This window comes from Lissotriton vulgaris, chromosome 8 (genome assembly GCF_964263255.1).
Source record: "Lissotriton vulgaris chromosome 8, aLisVul1.2, whole genome shotgun sequence".
Taxonomy (NCBI): Eukaryota; Metazoa; Chordata; class Amphibia; order Caudata; family Salamandridae; genus Lissotriton; species Lissotriton vulgaris.
Genome location: NC_141696.1, coordinates 44,004,410 through 44,022,184, shown reverse-complemented (window position 1 = coordinate 44,022,184; position 17,775 = coordinate 44,004,410). Strand labels below are relative to the sequence as shown.

Below are 17,775 nucleotides of genomic sequence, written 5' to 3'. Positions count from 1 at the left end.
CATTATATCACACATACTACAAACCCTCTTTTAGGGGGTCAGTCTCTCACTATCTTACACATGCTACAGACCACTTGCACGAATGTCTCTAATTACCATACTCACTCCACAGACCCCTTGCCGGGGGGGCGGGTCACTCGTTACCATACTGAAATACTTGCCCAGAGGTGAGTCTCTCTCATTACTGTCCCTGCTCCACAGATCCCCGTGCACAGAAGCGGGTCTCTCATAATTCATACCTACTCTACAGTTGACCTTGCCTGGGCTGTGTCTCACATTATCATACTCACTCCACAGCCCCCCCCCCTCGGCTCTCTCTGACGGTGTATGTCTCCTTCAAGTTGTAGGCGGCTAGTCACCGGGTATCTCCGTCCAGTTGTAGGTTGTCCGTCCCTCGTAGTGGACGTCTAGTCTTGGTACAGCTGTGAGTGGTGCGTCTCTGGCGGTGAGTGTCTGTACAGCTGCAAGTCACCCGTCTCTAACAGTGCTCGTGTCCGTACAGCTGTCTGTCTCCTTTCCAAACATTAAATCTCGGGCTCCGCCCACACTGCTTGCGCAGTGTGACGCTAGGCCAGAGACCTAAAAAGGTGAACAAACTCTTGATGAATGAACATAACTTCATGTATTTTATTATTCATACATTTTATCTTCATTTCAGGCTTTTTATACAACTCATAGTGTATGGACTATTTTATCCATCGAATGCATTTCGGGTATTGTTACCCTTCATCAGGGATTAGTCCTAGGATAAAAATAAATAACATGAGGGACTATGTTCATATTTCACATTGTTTATGTCTATTATACATTTCATGGTGATGGTGATTCATGCTAGGTAACCGGCAGGTGGTACTTTAAATAACTTTTTGTCAATTCAAGTGGTCGAGATCTATAAGCAATATGACGTTAATGAAGAACATGGCTATTAGAATATCGTTCATGTGGTACAAAAAAATGGTGAAATGTTCATTTTAGTGCGCCAAAAAAGTAGTATTAATTTGGTCTGTTCAATGCCAAATATATACAAGACAAATCTTCGGCAAAAACAAATGACTCCATGTGAATTAAAACAAGTGTATTAAAAGAACCAAAAACTGATGCTTAAATGACGTGGTTACAATCTATGTGAGTATTTTACGTTTAGTTTGTGTTAGGTGTTGGCTACACGTTCGGTATAAAGTCAGTTGTGCGTTTCTAATCAAATCTTCATTTACCATGTAGAACGTGATTCACATACCTCACTATGTGCTGTTGATCCCAACTAGCGCTCCTCCGCAAATGTGGATTAGTTGTGTCCCGGTATCGGTGTGGTTTGAATCTTGTGATAATTACAATAAAGAAAGGACTTGTGGCAGCCATCTTAGTGTGCTGTGAGCACATAGTTGTTAAGACAGAAAAAGGACTCAGTTCTTGTTTGTGAGATGACCATATTACATGTAATGCTGATACAACCCATCTACATGAATATTTGGAATGGTGGTGTCAGATAACAGTTATAAGCGATACCTTTAAATAATAAATGTGTGATATAGGAACACCAATATAGTAAACAAGATTAAAAAAAACATTATAAATAACATGCCAGTTCAATGCGTTCATTCATTCCGAATGGATGTATGCTGTCATGTTTTTTTATCCAATAGTTCTCTAGTTGGAGAAGGTATTTCCTGTTGTCTCGACCTTCTGGAAGTGCAGATCTGATTTTGTTAAAGACGTCACGAATGAAGACGCCTCCCCGGAAGCATGCATAAACATTGACAAACGAAAGTAACCTCCTTGAAAGAAGCGAAGTAGCGCGTATTTCAATCTGAGAATGGACTTGGACACTGTAGGGGTACATGGCTCCTGCACCTGTACCCTCACCGCTGGGATAGTGCACCCAGCTAGAGGGGTGACTGATCTATGCCCGGGCAGTGGGTTGTAGGCATGGCCGAAGGAGATGTGTGCCATGCTAACTCTTCACTTTGTTCTGTACCAAAACACGCGGCCCTCAAAGGCAGTGTGTGTGTGTGTGTGTGTGTGCGTGCGCGTGTGTGTAAAGGTAGAGGGCCTCTAAGGGTGGCACGAAAAGTGCTGCAGTCCTTAGATATTTTCCCTGGCCACAGTGCCCTGGGTACCTGTGGTACCATTTACCAGAGGCTGAGCTGTTGCCAGAGATGCCAATTGGGTTTGGGTTTCAATGCAGTTTTAGGGAAGGAGCATAGGCCCTGGTACCTGATTAGCAGGAGCCCAGGGCACACTTAGTCAAAGCACATCAGCACTTCAGCAAAAAGTGGGGGAAACCATGCAGAAAGAGGGAACTTTCTCACAGCATGTCTCAGTGCTTCTTGTGTGTTCAGGCCTGGACACTTCAGGTGTCCCTTCCTGCACAAAAACAATTGTGATAACGCAAGCAAGGCTCCGTTGGGGTTAGGCTGCCACTTGTGCACCAGCGCAGGGGAAAGGACAGGAATTCTCTGTATTGCCTTAATTATAGCACATTTCCTATCATGCAGTGCAGCACCACAAGGTGACTTGCTGCATTGCACGACAAGTTCATAAAAGGCCCCTAAATCCCTTTTGAAGAAAACCAGGAATCCAACTCTGGAATTCTTCAGTAGCACAGAGTCAGGATCAGCAAGTGAGGGAAGCTGCGAAACATGCAAAGGAACACATTTTTGTTATGACACATCTGACACCATTAAATAGGAAAGGAACAGCAAAAATAAATTATATCAAAACATTACATGACAGGAAACACAAAGTATTGCAGGGGCAGAAAAAAACAAGGAAGAAACAGTTGGTCTTGCATTTGTAAGAATTAGAGGTACTTGCAATGTAAATGACTAGGGAGAATATGTATCAAGCCCTGTTCCCGTTCGCAAACGGTCCGATTCTCAGAATCGGCCCGCGTGCGAACAGGAAAAGGCCTTTTGGGATGTATCATCCCAAAAGGGCATCGCAAATTAGAGAATTGCTAAATTTGTGATTCTCTATTTTGCAAATACATGTAAGGAATCGCAAATTGTGATTCCTTAAATGAAATGTAGAAAGCACCTAAGTTGTGTGCATTTTGCATAAAAAATCACAAATTACTGACAATTGGTGGCAATTTGCAAATTCTTTGAAAAAAACAGTTTTTTGCTATTTTCAAAGTGCCATGTACTGGCATTATGTGGAGATGAATTTTGTTTCAGAGTGTAATTATGTGGAATGACATTTTGTGCTGTGGAGTGGTATGTTGTGGAGTTTAATTATGAGATGTCCTGCTGAATTTTGCGGCATGATGTGGAATTCTGTGATGTGGATTGGATGTATGTGATGTGTTGCATAATTGTGTCGTTGATTGAAATATGTGGTTTGTTGTTTAATTACGTGGTGTGGAATGCAAATGTATGGAGTTGAACTGTGTGGTGTGGAAGTGTGTGGCTTTGAGTGAAATTATGCTGATTGGAATTATTTGTGATGCTGTGAAGTGTATTTGTGGGCATTGGGTTACTAAGTTTAAAAATTATGAAACATAATTATTAAGAAGGGTGACCTTTCATTGTGCACAAATTTACAAAACATTATATTATGCAAAGACTTTGCATACTTTCTTCTAGGAAGGTTCACAATAGCTCACCTCCATTTCTCAGAAACCCCCACTGCATCACAATGAGCTCAGTTCTGAGCCTTGTTATAATCTTTCATAACCTACAAAAAGAGCTATTGAAGTTTTCTCATACTCACCATGCATGCTCAACTTTAAACAATATGCAAAGACTTGTCCGAATATCAAAATAAAACCATGCAGAGTCAACCCCCTGTGACATTTGTTTCACTGAATTGTAAAGGGGGGGCTTGAACAATGTGGAGGTGCGGCTTTGGTTTCTAATGGTCCTAGGGTTCTGCACATCTCTGCTTCTAAACGCATTTTGCAATGAGAATCCCACGAACCACAGCGGATGTGCAGTACCTGCTGAGCTCCATCCAGGGCTTGGCAATGCGAGATCTTTTTGCTTTGTGAATATGAATGTGTTTCAGCATTGCATGGTTAGATGGTAAGTCTTCCCCAGGCAGATGATGCGCCGTTACTCCTTTGTGTAATCACAGGCATAAACACTGGCATTGGTACCACCCCAGGAGCACTTCCTCTGTGAGTGGTAGTGGGGAGACAGTACGCATGCGTCTGAAATGGAGGTGGACAAAGGGTGGGGCTACAGGGAAGAACAAGTGTAGGACTGCTATAGATAAGAGAGTCCTGGTGCTAAGTGCCATACAGAAGAAATGACACAGGAAGAGAACTGCCATGGAGGAGAGTTGAAGGACAAGCAACGAGGTGCATGTTAGATGGATTTTATATTTGTTATTCTGGCAATGAAAGTACTATAAATAATCTTGCTTTGTTCCATCTGTGATTACCATTAAGTGATCACAAAATCTAATCGTGGTTTAGAAAAGCAGTGTACTGGTCGCAAACACCGTGGTGTGGCTACAATGGGGAGTGTATTATATGGAGTTCAATATTACACTACATAAAAGGAGTACAGAAAGGAGGAGGAAAGGGTAGAAAAAAGAAAAATCGGCCTAGGAAGAACGAAACAATGAAATCTGGAAGGTTTTAGCTTAAAATAGGAGGGTAGTTTATTTATTTATGTTTCCAGTTGTGTATAGCCACACACAAACAGGAAGTATGGGGGCGCTTTACATTAGCACCATTACATAAATTCACATTCCCGATTTTAAGTATGGAGAAGGTATTTGCCCAGAATCACAAGGTATTGAGTGGACGCTGAGAATAAATGTGGTTTCCCAAGTCAACAGCTCTGGCCAAAAGTCACATGCTCTTTGGCTACAAGGTAGAAAGGGGAGAGACATTTGACTAGATAACAGAAAGGCAAGGGAGTTACGAGGGAGGAGCGGGAAGATAGTTTATATAGGAGGAAGGGGAATTAGAAGTGCAGGAAAATGGCGCCATGTATTTACGTGGGGGGAAGAAATCCGCAATAATCAAAACTTTTAAATCAATGATTGCCAACGTGAGGCACAACGAGTATCAGCAACAATTGAAGACATTTTGTAGAGAAGGGTTTTAAACAAATGCTTACACTAAAAACCAGTGTGCTAGGTATTTGGATTAAGTCTGAAAAGGTAAAAGGAACAAAAATCGTATCTCCAATCTCGCCGCTCTATCACACATCTTCTCTCTCAGGAGACAGCGTCAATAAACAATACAAAGATGAAACCCTCAACACCCAGCTGCTCCACGCAAAGACTGATTGTTAGAACTGGGGGTCTCTAGTTGGCAGAGGTAAATACCTGTGATCAAATAGGGACCTTTGCTTCTAGTCAGGGTAAGCGGGCACACACTGTTGATAACCCCTGCTCACCCCCTTGGTAGCTTGGCACGAGCAGGCAGGCTTATCCCCAAGGCAATGTGTAAAATATTTGCACCAACACCCACAGTAACACAGCGAAACACCACACAGGTTGTTATAAAAATATAAATATCTTTATTTAATTTAGGCAAGATCAAAACTACATATCCAACGTACATAGACAATCTTTTCTTAGGAATGTTCTTGATAAGTTTCTTAGCCAAAAATAAACTTGTAGGTCCTTTTGGATGCAAAAGGGCACTGTAGTGGTGCTCCCTTGATTGTCAAAAACTGTTTACGGTAGTAATGCTATCTTATCAAAGCAGTCCCTTGTACCGCTTTTCACCTGAGAAAATGTAGAGCAAAACGATGACTGGTAAGCTCAATGGGCTGTGAGCTTCTGCTGCCGATGCGCCACAACTCAGGGAAACGGTGCCCGTACTAGAAACGGGCCGCCGCTGTAGCACGGGTTGTGCTACACTTGGCTCGCACAGTTGAACTCCCATGGAGAGGTCTCCCCTGTTATGCCTGCGTGGGCGCGAGCTGGTCACCAGCTGACTTGGTTCGCTGCAAGCCACTCGTCAGGCGCGGTTCCTCCCGTTTCTCCCCTGCCGGCTTCGGTCCCCAGACTGGAGCCAGTTACCTTTGGTATGCGGGGTAGAGGAGGCCTTCAATCCGACTTGATTCCGGGCGGCGCCGCTTCTCTTCTGGAAAGTGCCCCCGGCTTCAAATCCAGCGTTGCGCACTCATCCAATTGCAACACAGCTATGGCCGAGACCCTCAGTTGCTAGGCGGCAGGCCGGGGCCGAATGCGTCACTGTGCTCTCGGCTGCAGGCGGAAACAGGTGCAAAGCTTTCGCAGACCAGCGGTGATTCCAGAGTCCACAACAACTCAATCCGAGTGATTTAAAAAACAGGCAGGCAGGGCAGGGCAAAGTTCACATGGCTACAGTCAGTGCGCAGCCACACGCACTGGGCATTCACAAGCGGATTTCTTCTGCAACTTTTGTGTCCCTGAGTTGCAAACAGGATGCCAGCTCTCCTCAGGCCCTTGGAGACTCTTAAGACACAGTACACAGCAAAGTCCTTTATCTTCAAGAAGGGGGTGGGGGGCACAGCACACAGCAAAGTTCTTTATCCTTATCCTCAGTAGAATCAGCATACTGCAGGCCAGCCCCAGAACATTCAGCAAGGGCAGTACTTCTCCTCAGTTTCTTCAGGTGATCTTCTTGGGCAGAGGTTCCTCCTTGGTTCCAAAGTAGTCTACTGTTACTGGGGTTTCAGCACAGCTACTTATTTCCCGAAAGTATTTGTTATTACATGTGTGAGGGGTCCAGGATCCAGTCCAAACCAGTTCTAGGCCCTCTGCCAGGGCATGTCGTCTTTCTTTGTGAGGGGAGGCCAGGGCCATCAGATACACCGCAGGAGGTGGAGCCAGCATTGTGGAGGGAAGGCACAACCCTATTCAGGTCCAGGTGCAACCCCTCCCACCACTCTAAGTGCAGATAGGTTTATTCATCCTAGTGCTGACTCATCCAGCCTCCTGCAGCCTCCCCTAGCCCCTGTCACTCACAAACCAGACAGTCAATACACAAACAGGCAGAGGCACACAGAAAGGTTGGAAAAGAAAATAGACACTTTCTAAAAGCGCTATTTTTAAACACAGAATTTGAAAAACATCCTCCCTAAAAGATGTGTTATGAAATTCCGAGTTCAAGGATACCAGATTTCAATTTTCTATCTTGCTCCTATGGGAAGATATGCAGGTTAATATTATACACAGCATTCCCCATTCTAGCCTATGGGCATGCTAACCTTTCAATCATGAAAAACGAAAATGGCAGTATTTCACTATCAGGACAGGTCACCCACACTAGTACATGTCCTACCTTTCATATACACTGCACCCTGCCCAGGGGGGTACCTTGGGCCTACCATAGGGATGTCCAATGTGCACGGAAAGGGAAGGCTCAGGCCTGGCACGTGGGGACACGGGCCAGGTCAACATGGCAGTTACCTAAACTGTGTGCAGGCACTGCGGTGGCAGGCTTGAGACATCTTTTCAGTTCTAATCATATGGGTGGCACAATCAGTGCTGCAATCCCACTAGTAGCATTTAGATTACCTGCCCTTGGCACACTCAGTGCCCAATACTAGGGACCTACTGGTAAAACAAATATTCCAATCATAGATAACCAATCACAGTAACAATTTATACAGAGAGCATATACACGTTAGCACTGATTAGCAGTGGTAAGATGCCCAGTGTCCTATAGCAAACAACCAGAGGTCAGGAAAAAATTGAGGGAAGAGGCAAAAACGTTTGGGGCTAACCCTGCAAAAAGAGCCATTTCCAACACTGATGATAGTTGGAGAACCACTATCCCGCCGTCATAGAAGCTTACTATTGATTAGTGGACATAAAAAGGAAGTTTCTTACTTCAACATGGCCATCCATTAATTGTGGCGGAGTACAGCAATCAATAAAAACAAACAGCGAAGCGGAAAGCTGCATTGTGTAAATACACATTTACCAAAATAACTATTCACGAACAAAGTAACACCATACATTGATATGTTATCCAACACGCATTCATTAAAACAAGTTTTATGTACTAGAAAGATCCTCTGCCCACCAACATTGATACTAGTGAATTAAAAGGTCCAACAGCATTTCTTTCAAAAACATATGTATAAATAAATGTCTTCACAAGTTTGCCCAGAGACGAGGACGCACTCCGAAGCAGAGAGGTAACAACCCTTTATTTGCGATTCCCATAAACTGAGAACTGGTTTCACTGCCACTGGCAGGGCATGGCGGAGGAGTGGTGGTGTGCCCTTGCTTTTTGGAGCAGTGCAAGTTTTTCTAGTCTGTTTGGCATTAGCTCTATGGCTACACTGTCTTGTTTTCCCCTTGCTCCTACTTAAAACAAAAGTTTTGTAACAGTGACTATTCTTCTGTTTTTGGCATTAAGTTTTTCAAGAAAAAGAATTGCAATAGGTTGTCAAAAATACCTTGTTTTCTATTGTTGTCTTTTCAAAAATTGCTCCGGTATGGTGCTAGTCGGCGGAACAGTGCATTTGACTAAAATGAAGATTCCAATGGAGGAGCACGAGGATTGCAGGTACAGTAACTATTTCTTCTTCTGTGCTCTTTGAAATAAGTGTCATATGAGGGCCCCAATCGACAGTAGAAAAACAACCCCTAATAACCCCTGGTTATCCATATTACATATTTTGAGTATGAGATTAATCCCTTTCTAAAGGGGTCAGTGTAGCGGGTGGTACCAGAAGCAAGGTCTATGTAGGAGTTCAATTTGGCCTTACTTACAAATTAAGTTTATTTCACGTTGTTCCAGACTGTACTTTGCTTTTATTTTTCAGAAATTACTAGCCCCCCTTAAACACATCATAAGTGTATTTGAGTGTCATACAGAGCGTGTCAGATTCCTTTAGATTCTGACCCATCTGCTTAGGGTTGGAGCATGTGTGATGGTGCTGGCAGTGCTGAGGTGGGTCAGGCTTGCCATGAGTACTTACTCAGGAGGAGGTTCACCGAGAAACTGGGAAAGGAGATGAGGCCAGTGCAGTGCCTCTTTCTTCGTCATGTGATTGACTTTAAGGGTTGTGATGCTTAGCAGTGTTTTCATGCTATCTTCCAGCAGACAGTTATTTATTAATTGGAAGTTCTCCCTGGCAAAGGTGTATATCACAGGGGTGTCAGAGCACTTTAAAGCATTGAAGAAGGTCAAATGTTACAAAGATACTTAGTAATATATATAATTCAAAGATCAGAGTTGTAAATAAAAACATTAACACAGAGTATTCTTGTCTTTGGTAGCTCTTCTACCACCATGGAAGTATGAAATGTATGGATCAATGCAGAAAATACATCTTCGACTTCTGGAACCAGGTGGATGTTCTGGCGATTAGTCTCTTCACAGTCGGCGTAGTCTGCAGGTTGGTATCATTGTTGCTTCCCTGACCTAGACAGTACATTTATTTTATTTAGAAGTGTCTTATATAGCATTGTCCACACCCAATACAGGGCACCAGAGCGTTTTCCAGAGTAGCCAAGGTGCTTGACACTTTAAAGCAGCCTTTACCACTTTCTGCCATTTGTAAACTGAAGACATACTGCACCCAGTTGCTCCAGCTGTGAAGTCACGTGGTAGTTGGAAAGTGCAGATCTTACCTCTAGGTCGTGTGATCCTGTGCATGGCTGTGCCTGTGGGCATTGCGGGTGGCATGCACTGATTCCAAAGGTGGGTTGTGAATGGGGTGGTGCTTGCTGCACCAGTTTTAATACTGCCTTGGAGTTGAGTCCATCCTTTTACCAATTTTAGCAGCTTCAGAGAGATGCTTGATAATCTAAAATGTTAAATCTGGTACTCAAGCCCCTGATCCTTACCAATTGATTAGCATGTGTTATTAGCCAATTAAATGTGTGTTCTTAAGTATTTATTCTCTAGCACCATCCAGGAGGTATGTCACTTAGTGGTTAAGGTGCTTACTTAATAGAGGCTTGCGTCTCAGGAGCGTCACTTTTGTGATGCTCCATTGGCGTAAACCTTTCAACCATATCGATGAGGCCACGCAAAGCCACTTTTTTGGCTTTGAATTGCCTCCTAGATATGGAGTAAGACAAAGCAGGTCAAGTCCCTGCGTAGTCTGAATCTGCGCCAGGGAGGCGTTCAATGAGAATTTCAGATTGGTTTTCCCCATGCAATACCCATAGGTTTTGACGCTGCCTAAGATTTACTTAATCACGTAAACCTAGGGTAGTACCAAATATTACCCCCCCCAAAGCAGGTGTAATAATCAGAAATATTTTTATTTCTCCTCATTCTTTACTCTTTCAATGTGTAATGCTGTCTGCATCACACATAAAAAGAGATAAATACCTCTCTGGGTTGTTTTGTGCAGAAAGGTGCCCCTTGCTGCACAAAAACAATTCTACCTACAATGCAGGCACATTTTCATCATGGTGCAAAGATGCCTGTTTTGGCCTAGGCAGCCCCTTGTGCACCAGCACCGGGGGAAAGGACAGGCATGCACTGTATTGCATAAACATGGTGGATGCCTATCCTTTCACATTGGCAGAGGGCAGCGCAGCAAGAAGACTTGTGGAGCTGCCTTTATGCTAACTCCCCATAAATGAGGACCTTAGTGGCTGACCTTAAAATCTAGACACCTGGATCCTATTCCTGGCTTTCACACTTCATCAAACAGTAGGGCATTTTGTTCAAATCATGCTAGTATGCTTCCAGCATTGCAGCATTTAACAAGTGCATAGGTTGCTTCTAGTGTTGCCAGACCTTACTGTTCCTTCGTTTTTCACTAATATTTTGTTTTTGAGACGTTTGTTCTGGAATATTATCTAAAATACACCCTTCTTTGTCATGGCTAAGTCCAACATGAAACACACTTGGGTCAGTGTCTTAGATATGTGGCATGTATAGGTTGGGAAATTCTTGACCATAAGTGGGGCATAACATTGTACCTGCTTACAGTACTGTCTTTTTAGGTCTGGCTTTATAGTGCAGCTGCCTAAAAGCCTCATGTTGCAGCACAACACACACTTACACAAAATAGGCTATTAGGCCATCTTCAGCCATTGGCTTTTTTGAGGGAGCCCTTTTGAGAAATTGGTTAAAAGGCCTGTCAGTCACTTGTGGAACCAGCCAATTGAATTGTGTGGATGTCAGTTCACACTACGCAATAAGAAAGTTGTTGTCTTTGTGAACGCTGCTCCATTCAGCATTTAATTTCTCTTATATTCAACATACACCCTTGTTATTATTAATAATGTGCTCTATGCGCCACCTCTGTACTTTGTCCCCCCATTCTGAATAAATATGAGGACTTTGCATGCCTGTAATGAGAGGTGAGGCATTGTCATTCACGCCAGTCATACTATGGCTCCACAGACCTCCCAGAAGCCCCCCCCACTAATTAATTTCTACTTACATGACTAATATTTAGAATTGCTTCAGTGACTGATTGGTGTCCTGGGGTTCATCCTGCTATGGTTCTGCAAACTGGGCAACTTACAATCTTTCCACACTTGACACTGTGGGTAACAAGGGCGATCAGTCCCAGGCTTTTCAGAGGTAGCAAAGGGGCCCAAAGCTCAGAGCTTAACATACCAGAGAGCCCTGCAGTGTTCGGCTCGGAGTCGCCTTCCCCTGTCTTAACAGCTACCTGCTATGGGATTTTTCACACCCCAGGAACATGCTGGGATTCTACTTCAGGACAGTCTCTTCGACTGAAGGAACAGTCACTCTCCTTTATGAGCAAGAAGGCTTCTAGGGGGAAGTTTCAAGGTGTTAGGTGCTGTCCCTTTGGGAGACTAGCTGTCTTGCAGAAACCAGTTCTGGTGACTCAGCAGTCCTTTGAGTCTGTGAAGCATGTCCTTCCTTGATTATTAAAAGCTTGGAATTGAAACAAAGTGGTGACGTTTGTATCCTTCTTTTCTAAACATTTTCTCCAGACAAGGGATGTTGATCCACTCTCTAAGGCATCAAAACCAGTTTGGGGTAGTGCTCTTCACAGGCTGCTCTGCCGATAAGGCATTTGTGTAAACTGAGGTTTCTCACAATAGTTATAACTGGGGATGACTCCAAGCACCCGGGTGCCAGTCTGGATCTGGAAACTATTCAATAGCTCTAGCATGCCGGTGGTGGGTGCTGGCTTCATCATGGTTCTGTAAACTGCACTGCATGACATCACTGGGGCCATAAAGTGGCCCTGTCGGAGTGCACACGTCAATTTCCAACCATTTTGTAGCGCACCTTCGAGGAGAATAGAGGAAACTAACATCAAATCTACAGGTTCATCTTTCATTGAAATACAGATTTTTGATGATCATTGGTATAAACAGTCATACAATGTTGAGGTGAGAGGGTTGGGGAGGAATCTAGAGGTAGAAATAGTATCTGACAGAAAAAGCAGGAGTGGTCCTGATGCAAAGGATACGGGATCCTTAAGATGCTCAAAGATGCTGAGGATGCTGTGAGGTCTACTATGGCCTTTTTAGGGTTATTCCTTGGTCTATGGACTTGTTGGGGCCACTTTGGCCACTGCATCCATGTCCATCAAAGTTCTCAAAGTGTTCAGCAAAAGCCCAGTCGCCAATGGACTACTGATCACTGGCAAAACAAAGTCAGCGGTTCTCTCCTTTAGGCAACAGCTCTCCTTCTGAGTGGCCAAACTGCACCCTGACAATGCTTCCAGGTCTAGTAGACTTGGGTGCAACTTTTGAGCCTTTGGTCTTAGTTTTCCAGGCTGCACTGCAGCAAGGAGCGATGATCCAGTGACTGCAGCAAGGAGCGATGATTCATTGATCCCAGCTACCAACTCACCAAGCAGGTTTCATTTCTTCAGCTTTGGTATCCCTGGTGCTTGAACAGGAAGTCAGCTAACTGACTCTTGGAGTTTCTTCTTCGGGCACGGGTCCTATGAAGTCTTCTGATTTATCAGGGCAACGCAAGCAGAGTCTTTTAGTTTACTAGCCCAAGGAGCAGTAGGTGTAGTCCACCTTTGTTAGAGCTTCTCATTGCTAGGTCTAAGGTCAGCAGGGCAGTCATTCTTTGGTCGTATTTCCCAGTCCAAGCAGGATCAGAGTTCTGGTGGCCAGGAGTGCCAATTTATGCCCAGAAAGTGCCATTAAGGGAGGTGACAGTCACTAGCCAATTGGCTACTTGGTTCCCTCCTGCCTGATGACAACTTCCTGAAAGTGTGGCATCTAACTATCCTAGATTGCTTTACTTTGTCTACTCCAAAGATGCCTAAACCCTTCTCTTGATGTGTGTAGAGGTCAGTACCCTTACCAACAGATGTGACTACCTGGGGGCTTCACATCCTTGAAAAAACAGTTCGGCCAGTATTTTTTCATCTCTGTACCCAATGCCAACTTGTCTACCCAGACAAATTATCAGCCTTCTTGAGGATGTTCACCATCTGCCCTCCAAGGAGGCTTCCCTCTTGAAGCATGTCTATTGGTCTAACTCGCTGTATGATATTGTGCCAGGAGAAGGTAACACCTCCTCCAGCTGCAGGCCTCGATTGTTGCCCATCCTGGGAGTCATATACCTGTCTCCCCAGGTGAGCATGAGGCTTTCTCATAGCTAGCATCTGCAAATGGCCACTGGAATTCTCAGGAAACAAAGGGGCAACTTTCAAAAAGTTACCTAGGGCATCAAGTCGGGGTTAATGTAACAAGTTGTTTGGTACCTTGAAGTACCAACTTTAGTAGTTCTATTTAAAAGTTAGCACAACTGAGTTGTCAGCACGTAACCATATAATCGCCAATGGGGCTACTACACTCTCTCACAGTAAAATAACAATTGCAAGATATTACTGTTACAATTTGTAAAAAAAGTGTTCTAGCTTTTAATATGCTGCACTCTGCCTTAGGACTTGATAGGCCTTCTATCGGGGTGTCTTATACATATCAAAAATAGAGGTTTGCTCTTTACAGTACCATTAAATGGCAAAGTTAAGTCATCAGTTTTAAACTACTCTGCCAGTGTTCAGTGACAGGCAGGAAAACACGTTTACCTTATTCTCTCAGAGGGGCACAGCAAGTGCTGCAGTCCCTGGAGGGACACTTTAACTTACAGGCCCTAGCTACATTTGGCACCATATACTAGGGACTTATCAATAAGTTAGCTTATGCCTATTTGGTATAGGCCAATCAAACATTTCTATTTAAGGGTCCGGGTACTAGCACTGAAGTCGGCTTAGCAGGCATCTGTGAACTCTCCGAGTGAAAAAACGAGCAGCATTGTTCCAAAACTTTGGATTTTAGGAGTCTTAGAAGAATTGGAGATGTTTGATTTGTAAGACATATAAGAGCTGATAAGGCTGACAAGTAACCTTTAACCATAGCATTTGCACAGCCCAGCTGGGCCAGTGAGAGGGCAAAACAGAGAATATGAGACAGGCAAGTCTGAAGAGGATCTATGGAATTGTCTGGACACCATGTAACACATCTGGCCTATCGGCCACAATAAACAGATTTGGTGGCATGTCTCTTTGAACATAAAATAACATCCACCATTTCAGAGGAGAGAAAAAAAGCAATCAGTTTGCCCCGTTCAATGGTGGATGGTGTGAACATTAGGGTGTAGAACCTGTCCCTACAAATGTGATAGAAGGTCTATCCTGAGAGGTAGATAGAGCAGAGGGCACAGGCAGAGGTGAATGAGGCCTTCACATCGCCCCCTGCATGGCCAATTTGGGGCGATTAATATTACTTAGGCCTTGTTGAGTCAAATCTTTATCAACATGTGAGAAATCAGGGGCATGGGGAAATTGTTAGTGAATCGGAAAGTTCCTTTTGAAGCAAAACAAAGTCCCCTATGCTCTCTGCATTGATACTGGAGGGAACAGACTTTCAGGCAGCAAGCATTCTCTAAAGTGGCATACGGGTTTAACTTTAAGCAAACAGTCTCATTCGGCATCATCTTGCCGATCATGAGTAGTACCTCTACCCAGAGGTAGTCCAGGACATCTTCCGATTGTGGGCAACTCCTCAGACAGAACTGCTTGTCACACTAAAGAATGTTCCCTGCTTGCAATCTTGTGCATTCCAGCATACGATGCAGAGAGCATTGGGGGATGCGTTTTGTTTCAAATGGAAATTTCAGATTCCATATGTGTTTTCACCCATACCCTCATCCTCAACCTTCCACACATAACTCACATCACACCACACCTCAGGGAACTACACTGACTCCTGCTACACAAACGCGCTCAGTTCAAATCCATTACACACATTAAAATCACTATACAACTCAGGCCTCACCTACCTGAACAGTCGCATTTCCTTCCACCAATTATTCAGACAGTTCCACTCTGTAGGACTTCTACTCGCAAAAATCCCATGCACACATAGAACCTGATCAGTAGGACAGGCATTCTCTTACATCACTCCTAATGCTTGGAGCTACTTCCCACTCCACATCAGAGCCTCCTCCTCCTCTCTTCTTGAATTTCGCATGAAGCTGAAGACCTGGCTTTTCAATTAAGCATCATTCAATAGGCAGGGCTTGGCATAGACACCTGTTTGAGCCAGGATACTCTTTCAGGTGCTTTGCAAATACACATAAGGTAACATAACATAGATCATCTTCAAGCTCGCCTATTTCATATTCTCTGTTTTGCCCTCTCACTATCCCAGTAGGTGTGAGCAGTTGCTACAGTTAAAAGGTACTTATCAGATTTGTTATGTCTTCAGATCATCTATCTAACTTTAAATCTCCAGTTGTTCTAAGATTCTTAAAAGGTCTCACAAACAAGTACCCTCCCACTTCTTTTAATAGGCTACAATGGGATCGCTATTCTGCTCTCACCTATCTAATGTGTTATAAAATTGAGGAATCTGCAGGTAGAAGTATCCATGAGGGGAACAAGTCACCTTCTATAACGCTTTTTTGTGGTTGATACTGTACCTGTAGATTGTTCACCGAGAAATCCACCTCCCCGTTGCATGGCTGTATATACCAATGTGCCTGATCATCTAAAATCATCAATGACAACCTGTACCTTCCATTCCCATCTAAGGCACACACAAAAAATGTATCAAAACTGATGTGAGCACGCTGAATGGGGTAGTTTTATAGATTTGGTAGCCTAATGCAGTGTCACGTGTGGAGTATTAATGGAGCCGGTGCCCTGTACCAACATGGGACAGGTATTAGAAAGGTCCCAGATCCAGACTAGTGCCTGGGATATTCTTATGGTGAGAAATCTGCAGGTAGATAGAGCATCCACCAGAAAAAAGTGTAGTAACTTGTTCTTTAGGTGCATATGCATTGGATATGTAAGAATCCCCTGCTCACAGCCCTCTTCTAACAGGAACGGCCCCTACGCATTTCTCCATGCAACTATTTTTCCAGTCATCTGAGGAAGAGGTCACACATGTTGAAGAACAACTTAACCAATGTCCCCACTAAAACCTCCGAGATGGAAACATTGTACGAGATGGTCAACCTGGAGGCCATGTCAGATAGCCAATCATGTGGGGGCTTAGTGTCATGTGTAGTCCCTAACTCTGTGAATATCAATATTCTAACAGCTGCCCACTGTGCGGTGGATGTGCATGCAATGTAGGTAATTCTCTTTGATATATATGACTATCTTTGAGGAATCCCTCAGATGATTGATAGGCAGAACTGTGTCTTGGATAATATTGTGAAATATTACCAAGTCATGGCAAATATGGTCCATAAACATCTTCATAGTTTGAGGGATGAGAATGCAAGGCAAGCTTGACCATGAAGATGATAGAGGCACTAACAAATAAATGCCAAAATCACTTTTCACAACCAATGCAGGTACGTGATTCTTCAGAGACTCTCAATCCATGAGAGGCACACCACACACAAACCAAATTGTCAATGACCACCTCTTTCCCAACCATATGCTCAACTACCTTCACCATCAACAACTCATCTACCACCAACTCAACCATCAAATTCTCATCTACCACCACCTACAGAACCACCAGCACATCGACCACCAACTCAACCACCACGAAGACAAGTACATTCACAACACTCAGTACCAGTATTGCATAGGGGACTTGTAGGAGAAAGACCTGAAAATAAATAAAGATTTGTAAATATAGATTACCCTTTCCCTAATACACTCATTAAAACCTATATTAATAAATAAATGTACATGCCATTCATGAAAATACCACTGTGAGAATGTCACTGTGAGCAATTTGGTATTAAACTTAGTGTAGTTTTGGGTCTAATCTATTCCATGCAATTTATAAAGCACATGGTAACTCAGTGGACATCCCAGCTTTGAACACAGCCAGCCAGACTTCAACCTTCAAGTGAATCCATATCCCAAAATCCAACTGGAAAAACCTAGTTACCAAACAACCATGCCTTTAGCATCTTCCTAAATCTTAATTTGTTTTGACGGATCCTGACCGGTAAGGACTTCCATAGCTTAGAGGTTAGATAGGAGAAGGAGGGGCCTCCGCCCCTTAATTTGAAGATTCTCCCAACATTCAAATGTTCTAATAATGAATATGATTAGTCAATAAAAAATATTGATATAGATTCCTGAATCAGACTCTATTTTCAAATGTTCTTAGTGTTAGCCTGACTTTAGTTATTTCCCTTTCTCAGCCTGTAATGAGCTATTTACCTGTTTTCATGACACTAAGGGAGATGCAGCTTGAACAACATTTTATTCTTTATCAGCAAAATAGGAAGCATGAGTCTGGCCAAGATGTCCTAAATATATTGGATGTCTGACACAATATTGTGGTAAACAATATTGTTGACTAAAATATTGTGTCAAAAATATTGTTTAATACTATATTGCGCTTCTATGCTTATAATGGTAAGTACAAGACCATTGGGAAAAACATATTGTTGACTAATATTGTCAAGAAATACAAGAATATACA

The 17,775-nt window shown here is 43.4% G+C and overlaps 1 protein-coding gene across 1 annotated transcript in view; it reads left to right on the top strand.

Moving 5' to 3' along the window:
* The window catches only part of LOC147693350 (transient receptor potential cation channel subfamily M member 2-like), a 1,918,272-nt gene that overhangs the window by 1,383,837 nt on the left and 516,660 nt on the right, over positions 1–17,775 (top strand). Inside the window, exon 24 of the mRNA XM_086933680.1 lies at positions 9,181–9,299. Within this exon, the coding sequence (XP_086789806.1) occupies positions 9,181–9,299 (119 nt within the window). The remainder of the gene's footprint in view (positions 1–9,180; positions 9,300–17,775) is intronic.